This window comes from Magnolia sinica, chromosome 13 (assembly GCF_029962835.1).
Source record: "Magnolia sinica isolate HGM2019 chromosome 13, MsV1, whole genome shotgun sequence".
NCBI classification, from domain to species: Eukaryota; Viridiplantae; Streptophyta; class Magnoliopsida; order Magnoliales; family Magnoliaceae; genus Magnolia; species Magnolia sinica.
Genome location: NC_080585.1, coordinates 25,194,583 through 25,205,530, shown reverse-complemented (window position 1 = coordinate 25,205,530; position 10,948 = coordinate 25,194,583). Strand labels below are relative to the sequence as shown.

At 41.8% G+C, this 10,948-nt stretch overlaps 1 protein-coding gene across 1 annotated transcript; it reads right to left on the bottom strand.

Moving 5' to 3' along the window:
• LOC131223302 (ABC transporter G family member 39-like) lies at window positions 1-10,232 on the bottom strand. The gene is made up of 23 exons (XM_058218658.1): window positions 9,663-10,232; window positions 9,452-9,572; window positions 9,246-9,334; window positions 9,053-9,137; window positions 8,557-8,716; window positions 8,378-8,454; window positions 7,669-7,722; window positions 7,466-7,556; window positions 6,427-6,728; window positions 5,815-6,096; window positions 5,410-5,726; window positions 5,001-5,161; window positions 4,519-4,622; window positions 4,270-4,426; window positions 3,903-4,168; window positions 3,136-3,468; window positions 2,491-2,781; window positions 2,308-2,391; window positions 1,750-1,883; window positions 1,431-1,658; window positions 1,154-1,325; window positions 423-677; window positions 1-329 (listed from the first exon to the last, which is right to left on the bottom strand). The coding sequence occupies exons 1-23, from the start codon at window positions 9,983-9,985 to the stop codon at window positions 69-71; spliced, it is 4,347 nt and encodes a 1,448-aa protein (XP_058074641.1). The 5' UTR covers window positions 9,986-10,232; the 3' UTR covers window positions 1-68.
• Between the last annotated feature and the right edge of the window lie 716 nt (window positions 10,233-10,948).

The following is a 10,948-nucleotide window of genomic DNA, read 5'->3' as shown; positions in this document are numbered from 1 at the left end:
ACACATTCTAATGCAGCTCCATCATCTCTTCAAAGAGAAAAGACACCTTGCCTAGTGAAAAGACATTCTCATCTTCTTTGGAAGTTCAACACCTTAATCGACAAGGCAAAGATGAACGCGAAGAGCACAGTGAACCCGATTACCCCACCAGCAACTGCTCCCAAGAAATCGTGCTTGAATCCGAAATAGGTCCTCACAAAATCCGACACAGACTCACCAGTGTCCGACATGACAGTATCTATGTCGCCAAACTGCGAAGCAACCAACCCGTACAAGGTCCAAGCAATGGGACATGCCCAATAATACCATCTCCACCACACCGGAATTCTCTGTAATGAAAACAGGAAAAAGCTTTAGTGGATTAGTTTCAATTAAGAAAATGTAACGAATGTATAAGGTGAGGATTGGATTTTAGAACTTACAGGTCGTGGGATTAGGAAGCCCGCAAAGAGATTCCATATTGCATAGAATGCAGATGAAACTATTGCGGCAATGTCGTGATTTGGGGTCATGCCAACTGCCATCATCCCATAGAATGTGAAGTAGAGCAATGTGAAGAACATGAAAAACAGATACCACAAGAACTTGGCAACTGTCCAATCGAACCCAATCATGGCATAGACGATGACTCCGTATACAACAGTTTGAACAAAGATGTATGGGACTTCAATTGCAACCTGAAAATGGAGTGAGATAAGGTGAGGCATGCCATAGAGAGAGGGTAGAGTCCGGCAAGGAACATTAGAACACCTATAACAGATATAGAGAATATGCAATGCATGGGCTGCATTTTAGTGATCATAATCGTTTTGGTGGGGCTCATGATGGATGTGAGATATCCCACAGTTCTCCCCCATCGGATCATCTCAACCCATTTGGTTGGATGTCTACCATTTGCTTGCAACCATCGTCAGATGCTATGAGTGCTACTAGGCCATCTCCCATCCCATGATTAGGCCCACCAGATAAACACCTCAGGTTACTAAAAGGCTGGCCCTCCCCATACCATTGATGGGTTTAACATGAAAAGGATTCTTCTTTCAGTTGAGAAAAGTATAATAAACGAAACCTCAATGGATCTGTTTCTCAACTGCATGTGATATTTGATTGATGAAGAAAAAGAAGTTTATGTGGCACTATTGAGCATGCTTACCTGTGCAAATGCATATGGTAAAGCCGAATACATTCCTGCAGCCCTCTCTCTGTAGAAAACTGTCCGTTCCACAGCCACGACTGGCTGCACGGATGATGCATTCTGTATTCCAATGAACAGAACCGCCGCATACATGGAACCCATGGCATTGAATAGATCCTGTCGCCTACTCCTGTAAATTTCACCATCCATATAAATGCGGCCTAGTTAGCTTCAAAACCCACACCGAACTATGTCTTTATGAAAATGCATGAAATAGACCACACTAATATCATACGTTTTGGAGCCAAGATTCCAAAATATCGTCCCAAACATCAAAGCAATGAAGGTTGTAAAGAGAAGCCGCACGGCAGTGTATGGGGGATTGCGCCAGTATGACATCCGCTGCTTCCATAGGCAAGCCATGCACTGTGTGATGAGGGGCTGTGAATACTGAGTTGGGAAGTAGAGATCTTTTGATCCCGGAGGAGGCGAACTCAGGTCTTTAATCAAGGCCTTGTTTCTCCTGCAATAATCACCATAAACCTGTGAGGACTAGAGATACCAAAAGCTCTTGATTCAGACATGGCTTTTAGAGAATGTATAGGATGGCCTACTGGAAAAGATCTGAGCTTTTGTATATCTCAGTGAAGTTGACACCCAGAAGATCTTCTTGTGCCATGGAAGACACCTCCAACATCCATGTCGCAGGATTATAACCATCTCTTACCTTCCTTACACCATTGATCGACTGCATAAAACAAAACCAATTTCCATCAGTATCCTTACCATGGGAGAAGAAAAAAAGGGGAATCTGAAGGTTACTTACAATAGCAGGAGTCTCTCTCACCACATATACCAATATGGCAAGTGTGTACTGCATCTGAGCCATTCATCAGGTAGGCCCCACTGTGCATGTAACGTTGACCAAAGAATAGACCAGTCTTGTCATCAGTCGTGCCACGTGTGGCCCAACTCGTGACTCGACTAACTCGATTTTAAGTGAAAGGAACATACGCGATGGACCAACCTGATGAATGTCCCATATCTTGCAAATATGTGCCACATTCGCACATGTGGAGTTATGAGTAGCCTTATCAAGGCTCTAGAAGGAGAAGAAGAAGAAGAAGAAGAAGAAGCTTGTTTGCATTTTCTGCTTCATCATTCAGCCTCACCTCAAAGTACTTGATTAGCTGGGAAGAATGGTGGCCCAATGGACCAACATATATTTCTTCTCCGCCTCGTTTCATAAGGAACAGCTGCAACCAGTTAGTAAGAGACATCAAGATATGGTACATTAACAGAAACAAGAATGAGAAAAAGTAACAAAGTCTTCATTTTCAGCCGTCCACCATCACCTCATCAAACGCTTCGAATATGTCAATGCTGGGCTGGTGAATTGTGCACACCACAGTTCTTCCAGTGTCCACAGTGTTCCTCACTGTCCTCATTACAATTGCCGCAGCTCGGGCATCCAATCCGGAAGTAGGCTCATCCATGAATATTATAGAGGGGTTGGCGACGAGCTCAACTGCAATGGTCAGCCTCTTTCTCTGCTCGGTTGACAGCCCACTCACACCAGGTAACCCGACAAGTGATTCCCTCAGTGATGTCAGCTCTACAAGTTCCATTACTTCCTCAATGAACATCTGCAATCATCAATCTTACTGGTCAGTTGAGACCCAAACAGAACAAAGCATCCAAGAATCAAATTAAATGAACCGTGCACAAGATCCCAGCCATTCATCAGATGGGCCCTACCGTGTATGCACCATGCCACAAAATCTGGCCATTCCTATTATCTAGTCAGATGTAGGCCACAGGCCAAGTCATTGTTACAGTCCATATGTCCTACCAATGTCAAGGAACATACACGATGACCCTCCAGATCGATTCTGCAGATCTCATGCAATGTCACATTGGCACATGTGAGGAGAGCAGGAATCAAATCCTGCTCTCATGAGCAGCCTTCGCATTCCTTGACCAACATTCAGGCCACCAACCTTTCTTTTGGCAGAGTCAACTTCATTGGGTAACCGAAGCCATGCAGAATAAAGGAGAGACTCATAGACAGTGACATGAGGAGAGTGGATATCGTTCTGTTCACAGTATCCTGCTATGCGAGCAAATGTCTCTTGCTTCTTGGGATAACCAGATATGGTGATGTCTCCTTCTATATATCCACCGGTTTTCCTCCCAGCTAAGACGTCCATCAGGGTGGTCTTACCAGCACCGCTGACACCCATCAGCGCTGTAAGAACTCCGGGCCTGAAAGCTCCACTTACACCCTTAAGAAGTACTAATCGATCTTCCTCAACACCTTCACCTTTCATTTCCTGTTGCAGAATCCCAGACAATTGGTTATGATTTTCATGACTAATCATCGTGCTGGAAGCATGGAGCTCTTATTACTGAATCTATCACAGGATATGTGTGTGTTTCCACTGTTTCTTAGCTTGTAGTTGTCTACCATACATCTGATGAAATCATACATCATCCAAACCAGCCATAATCACTGATCTGATATTTCCAACCATCCATCCAATTGGTGGACATGAAATGGACAGATAAAAAGAAATTGGTCAGCTGTCCAAATTCAACATCTGATATCACATGGTTAGGATCGTCCGAATAGTTTGATTTTTAAATATTCTCCATCCATGATTCAGTACATGATTCTTGAGGTCCGGATGAATGTAGATGTATGCCCCACCGTGTGTGGTGCATGATAGTCTAGGCCATTTATTGTTTGGTTGGAACTTGAGGTTACCTGAGGCATGTCTACAGAGTATCTGACATTGTCAAAGGTGAGGGAAAGAGGTGCAAATGGAAGAACCATGCCCTTCTTCTTGTTCTTATTAGCTTCATCCATGGCTTCCATCCGAGCAGAGCCAGCTGCATCACCCTTAGATTTTGAACGTGAGGTGGAGCCTTTTCCTCGAGATGAAAGCTCAAGACCTTCAACTTCTCCAGTTCTGTTGGCATGCTTCTCCATCAAAGCCTCTTCTGATAGAACTGTTTGACCTGTCTTAAATGCTGTAGGCATTCAAACCAACCATTAGAACTACATAATTCAAGCTGCTAAGGTGTTTGAATGTGGAAAATTGTCACTGCCAACTAGGCACATAAATACTTACGGTTGAGATAAGTAAGAGCTGCAGTAAAGAAGACGTTTAAGAGGATTACATGACCAATTAATGCACCCACGCCGATCCAATACCAGTTTGGCTCGGTAAAGATGGCACGAGACTTCAGGATTTGGATGCCCAACGTCTCTGTAGAATTAGAAATGGTCTGTACGAGAAACAAAAGACTTTTGAGATGATTTCCCGAATTAAAGTAGTGGAGATCTTTTTCTTTTCTCAAGCTTGATACTAGATTCTTACATGTCTCCAACTTCTCCCAAGAAATTCATTCGATGCAATTGCATTCTGTGCATACATCAAGGGTGAAATCCAGTAGCCCCAGATCCACCATTTCTTTACATCCTCTGCAACCAAAAACATGTTTCAGTCAGTCAGTAAATCCATCAATCGTCAGTCCACATTCTTCCTAGACGTTTTTAAGGGTGTGTTTAGATCTTATTCAAACTGAACTTCTGTTCATTGCGCTCTCTACAAAGGAAATGGCCAACATGGGGTGTCACCATTTCAGCTCATAATTACAATAGAACCATTAACGGCAATTCCAAATAGGGATAGAATCACTTTGATCAATTCAATTTATTTCATTGGAAATTTGAAATAGATTCAATTGGGCATCTAAACAAGGACTCAAATGTTATGAAGTATGAGATATTTTCGAAGATTGAATCTGAATAAAGCTGGGCATCAAGTCGAAAATCATGCTTTTCGTATGTGTATCATACCTCGTGACACAATGAATCCTCCAAGAGTCATAATTGCAAGAAGTGCAAAGGACCCAAATGTATTTGCAACAATCATGTTCCGCCCTAGTCCAGCCATCAGTCGGAATAGTCCAGATGCCATCTGGCTAATCAATAGGAGGAGCAAATACTGCCTAAACATCCTGAAACAAGAACAATATATGGTAGCTGTTATTGTGGGTCAAAATAAAAGACGGTTGAAATAGCACATTCCCTTAAACAAAAGAGTGTTTGGATGCAGCACAAAATGGCAGTCGTGGGAGCAGCACGGAAAAGAATCCACATTAATCAAGCTGTTGTATTCCTGATTTCTATCCATATCTCAGCTGCAACTTGATTGTAGCCTATTTTTCTGGTATTGGAAGCTGGAAATTTCAAAATGCAGTCTCACCTTTCAACGTTTGGATCATAGCCAATGACATAATAAGTCATGGCAACCCAGACAGCAACTTCCACAAATGATATGGGAATCTTGAGGATCCATGTAGGCAGCGAGTATGCCCATGCAGGATAAAAGAGGAGGTCTCTTTGCTTGTAGAAAACAGGAAGCTTTGCGATGGTCATGGCGAGCTCTGAGAACCCGTTAAACATTAGCGTCACAAGTGCAAAAAATAGAGCACCCATAAAAATACTTCCATCATTCAACGAATTACGGTGCATCTTGGTACGCAGGAAAACCGTCATTGCGATGAATGAGATAATTATAAGCTGAAATTAGAGTGAGAATGGAACGTAAGGCACAGAACTTGTTAGTCCAAAATTCATAAGGTGAACTAGGATGCACAACAATACTTACTTGCATAATTTTGAAGATGTAGACGAACGAGTTTCGCTTCATCAGGAGCCATTCTCTTGCAACACATGCTTTAACCAATCCCATCTTGCTAATGCCATATGTTGAAGTTGTTAAAGCAGCGGGATGGCTCTTTCTCTTGTCAAATGGGATGCTAAGTTCATCTCCTAATTTACGACCGACGTGGAATGATTGGAATGCATCCGCAAATTCCTTGACAGAAACATATGTGTAAGGCTCATCTTTATTTGCCCAGTATTGCTGTTGATCTTTTATCGAAGTTACCTGGTGATGTAGAAAGAATTCAGTGTTGTGTTCAGCATTCTATTCTAGGATCGAACTATTCTTACGAAAGATGGAAGTAACTGTTGTAAGACTTCAATTCAGTAGGTAACTATTATGGAGGAAATGATCAAATTGGGGTGATACCATTTCTGACGAAACAATTCAGTCCACTGCAAGTTGGATTTGAGACAATAATAATTGCAATTTAGGGCCCAATGCATCATTTTGAACAGTGTGGAGCTAGCCCCTCTTTGGTCATTTTCTATTTAGGAATCTGATCTGATTAAATTTAATTTAATGGAGTATCCAAAATGAATTTGTTCAACTTACTTCCTGCAAGAAATCAGCAACACCTTTCCGCTCAGGGCATTTGAACCCCATGGATTCGAAGAACTCGAGCACGTGTTCTCGAGGACCCTGATATACAATCTGCCCATCCGAGAGAAGAATTATGTCATCGAAGAGGTCGTATGTTTCTGGTGCTGGCTGAAGCAGCGCAATCAGCGCACTCCCGCCAACAATGTGAATGGACTGTCTGAGGGAATTGACAATCTGGAACGTCGTGGAGCTGTCCAGACCAGTGGATATCTCATCCATGAACAGTGTTTTCGCGGGTCCCACAAGCATCTCACCTATATCAATCATAATTAAGAACTATTAGCCTAAAATACATAAAGATTACAAGAACTAAGGATCCATCTCAAAGAATATTTTCTAAGGCTGCATTTGGATACACTATTCAATTGAGTTGTAATGGTTAGTTAAAATAAGCGGTTATGACCAAGTGTGATGCAGGACAATTAACTACTTGCTCTAAAAGCTCGAACTGTTAGAGCATAGCAAATTAATCCCTTTATCTCATAACCCAGGCCCCACATCTCATAAGTTAGGACCTGAACCAAACCCCCCTCGTGGGCCCCAAATCACATGGGTACCGCCTCACATGGGCCGCCCACCCCGAGTGTGTCCCCGCATCCCACAGGCTACCCCACTCGAGCCTGGTGTGAAATGCGCATTAATCACCCCCGGTGAGGAGTCTCAAACACAAGACCTCCCCCGTGGACCCCACCCACCCCGAGTGTGCCCTTACATCCCATATGCGACCCCACTCGAGCCCGGTGTGAAAATGCCCCTGCATTAAAGTGGCAATTACCACACTTATTATATTTATGTCCAGGAAGTACCTCTCAAATTGCAATTCATTCAAGTTCAACTTGAAGTACTATAACTATTTTTGAGCCGAAAGCTCGAAATGAATACAAAGGTAGTTGCAGTGCCACCATTTCCACTTTATTGAAATAGTTATTGCAAGCCAATTTAATTGTGCATCCAAACACAGCTTAAGTTGTACTTTTTGGTAGTTTATCACCTGTAGTAACACGCTTCTTTTGTCCTCCCGAGATGCCCCTCAGCATTTGATCCCCCACCATGGTATCAGCGCAGACTTCAAGTCCTAAGATCTGCAATTCAAAAAGGAAGATGAAATAGATGGAAGTAAGTTTAACCTCCATGTGTCTAATGTTTTACGAAAGTGTTTTTTTTTTTTTTGTCCCTTTCTTTCACTGCACAAACCTTCAGAATATAGTCTGTGACCACACTTTCCTTCTGCCCTTCCAATGACGCAGCCTACAAGAGTACAGAAGAATGAGAAATGAGGAAATATTAATCTCAGATTATCAAATTCAGATTAGTCTTCCACAAAAGTAACATAGCACGGCCCATCAGACGGTGTTCATATGCTCTCGACCATTGAACAACCTTGTATTAGGCTGCATTGGATGTCCCAGCATTTTTATGCTGGCAGTTTCTTTTCTTTCTTTCTTCTTTTTGGCTGTGCAAATCCAAATTGGCTGCATTTCAGGTAGGTCACCACTCATGATTTGCGATAAAAGGAGCATACAAAAAGCAGCCCCTCTGATGATGTCCTCATTTTTCCATGACACCCTAAACGAACTGCGGAAACGATTTCCCATCGGTTACGCCAAATCTTGTGCTCATTCACAAATTGGAAAGAATCCAAAAGGCCCTTTTGAAGTTGATAAGACGAATGAAGAAAATGAAATGAGCACACAAAGCGACAGATCAAACAATTTAAATAAAAAAGACCCTTTATGCAGGTGACCATGGGCAGATTCATCCATTATTCAACAATAAAATTACAATTGAGAATTCTATCAAGTCATAATTTCATTTTATCAAAGGAAAACTGGGTCTGTTTCTATATATTGGAAAGATAAAGAATGTAAAACTATGGTTGTGGACATAAGTTATTGGTTTTCACCTTCATGTAGACATCAATATCAGGATCTGGCTTGATGTTTGCTTCTTTCTCCCTTCTTGACAGCTCCATCAGCATTTCTGTAAATCAAGGGAAACAAAAAATATATATGTGCTGATTGGGACACCTGCGAAATCTCTAAACTCAGTAATATTGACTGAAGCCATTTTCTACTAACTCACCATAATTGGTTCCGACTCCTTGGCATCGTGCAGAGAAAGCCAAGGTTTCTCTCACTGTCATTTCTCCAATGTGAAGATCATTCTGACTGATATAAGCAGAAGTTCTCCGAGGGACGAACTCCTCCATACCATGGCCATTGTAAGTTACTCTTCCAGATGCCTGATGTTTTAGAAAAGAGCATTATACGAAGAGATCAACAGAAATAGCTTCTCTTTCTGGTTTCTTAAGCCATTGATCTGCTGGGTCTCATCATCTGATGGACCCCTCCTGAATATTTCCCCCACCATATGATCCAAGCCATCAGATGAAAGTGGAAAATTAAAACCAATGGTCAACACTTAAATAGTGCCGACTTGAATGGTTAGGGATCCTCAGTTGAGGGTGGGCCACGGCGGGTTCCTCGCATATTGATTCCCAGACATAAATATTTCTAAAAAGATATTGAATATACAGTAATAACACTTAAAGAGATCCAAAGAAACGCAATATCTCTACCTTTAGTTCTGAGTCGAGCTTTCCTGCTAAAGCTAATAACAGAGTTGTTTTCCCAGATCCTGGAGGTCCTAAAAGCAAAGTCATTCTGCACAATTTACAGATGAATCAAACTCCCGCCAAGAAGAGAATCTAGAAACAGAAGGAAACTGCAAATTTTACAAAACCAAGTTCATGATTTCGACATTTCTCTCACCTGCAAGGCTTGATGATTCCACTAATATCATGAAGGATCGATACCAGTTTCTTCCTACTGGGAAGAATATGAAGAGTATTCAAGAACCCCTTTTGAAACAAATGAGAGATCGATAAATCAGTACAATTGAATATTAGAACCGATTACGAATGGCCACATCTATGATTTTCTTTTCTGATTCAAGGATTCAGATATGCTAATTATACCTCAATAATATTAAAGGTGAAGTTGACCACCGAAGGTAAAGCTCTACCACCAACATAGGCTTCTGCTTCGATATTCAAATGCTCGAATCGGACTTCGACTGTGGGAACCTCGATTCCGACTCTGACCAAACATTTGAGAAAGACCCATCAATGATCCATTGGCAAGAAGGCTATGGAAGGTTTGATAGGAAGAAGGAGAAGAAGAGATTACCGGTCGATTCGGTTTTTGAGCTTCAACAGGAACTTCTCATTATCCTCCTCTGTAACTCTAATCAGTCTCTCCAACAAATTCTTCCTCTCTTGGAACCCAAGATCCTCAATATCAACTTCCCTTAGCTCTCCAGCAACTCCACTCAGTATCCCCTTCCTAATCCGATCGTAGGTCGGCAGCTTCTCAAGAGCAGCCCATTTCAGTGCTTCTTCATCGTCTTCATCGCGAGAAGATCGCGAGAAGACGTCTTGGGCAGTGGTGCTCCTCCATGAAGAGCCGTTCCGACGCAAACTTCCGACTCTATAAAGATCAGCATTATCCATTGAATCTCACAAAAACCCACCAAAACCCGGTAAATCTCTTTCAAGTTCCAATTCAAGGAGCCTCAATTTTTTAATGTCAGAGGATGAAAAGTAATGGGTTCTCTCTCTCAAACAAAATCAAACTGAAAAACGAAAAAGATTCTCAAGTCTCGGTTTAAGTAACTTGAAACTTCAAAGTCTAGAACATGAAAAACACAGAAAGATGATCTGTTTCTCTGAAACAGAACCCAGACAGATTCTTTAAATCAAGTGCTTGAAAAGCACGAAACTTAGTGGCTGTTTCCTCTCAAATAAAACCCAAGAAAACCCAGAAAGAGTCTTCAATTCTCAGTCAAATAGACTTGGAATCTCAATCTATAAAACATGAAAAACAGAAAGAAAAGAAAAAAGAATGAAGAAAAACAGAGATGGGTTTTCTCCCTCGGTCCAAGAGACTTGAAATCTCAACACATAAACAGAGAAACCATGGAAATAAGATGGAAATCTCTCTATATGAGAAACGTTACAGGCTTCTATTTAAATACGAGAGAAGCGGCATTTTCTTCCTATTATTTATAGAAGATATTCTGAAATCCAGCGTCGATGAGAGAAAAAAAAAATACAATAATCTGCATCTTTTCGGATGCCGGGAAATTTATTGTCGCCGCCACACGCAGTTTTCATGACAGTTGAAGATGGGGTGAGTTTGATTCATCGTGCAGTCATCTATCTCGGTACATCGCAGTTTCATTCTAGTTGTATTCAACTAGCGGTTTGCGAATCTTGGCCGTTCATACCATCCTGTAGACCCTACTTTTGGTGGGTTTTGGTAGAGCTTCTGATCTTGGGCGCTCCACTGTGGAAATAGAATATAATCATGTAGGGTAAGATCATTTTGGAAGTGGGATCTAGTAATTTTAAGGCTAGGATCATGTAGTGGCGATCTAAGGTAGGCCCCACCGATGCGTGCAATCTGGTTTCATG

What these genes read in the sequence shown, in the direction of transcription:
- LOC131223302 (XM_058218658.1), bottom strand. Translation starts at nt 9,985, where the DNA reads ATGGATAATGCTGATCTTTATAGAGTCGGAAGTTTGCGTCGGAACGGC. An exon ending in AGCTAATCAAGTACTTTGAG is followed by an intron (nt 1,884 to 2,307) that starts GTGAGGCTGAAT and finishes TGTTTTATGCAG; the next exon opens with TCGATCAATGGTGTAAGGAA. An exon ending in TGGAATCTTGGCTCCAAAAC is followed by an intron (nt 1,326 to 1,430) that starts GTATGATATTAG and finishes TGAAATTTACAG; the next exon opens with GAGTAGGCGACAGGATCTAT.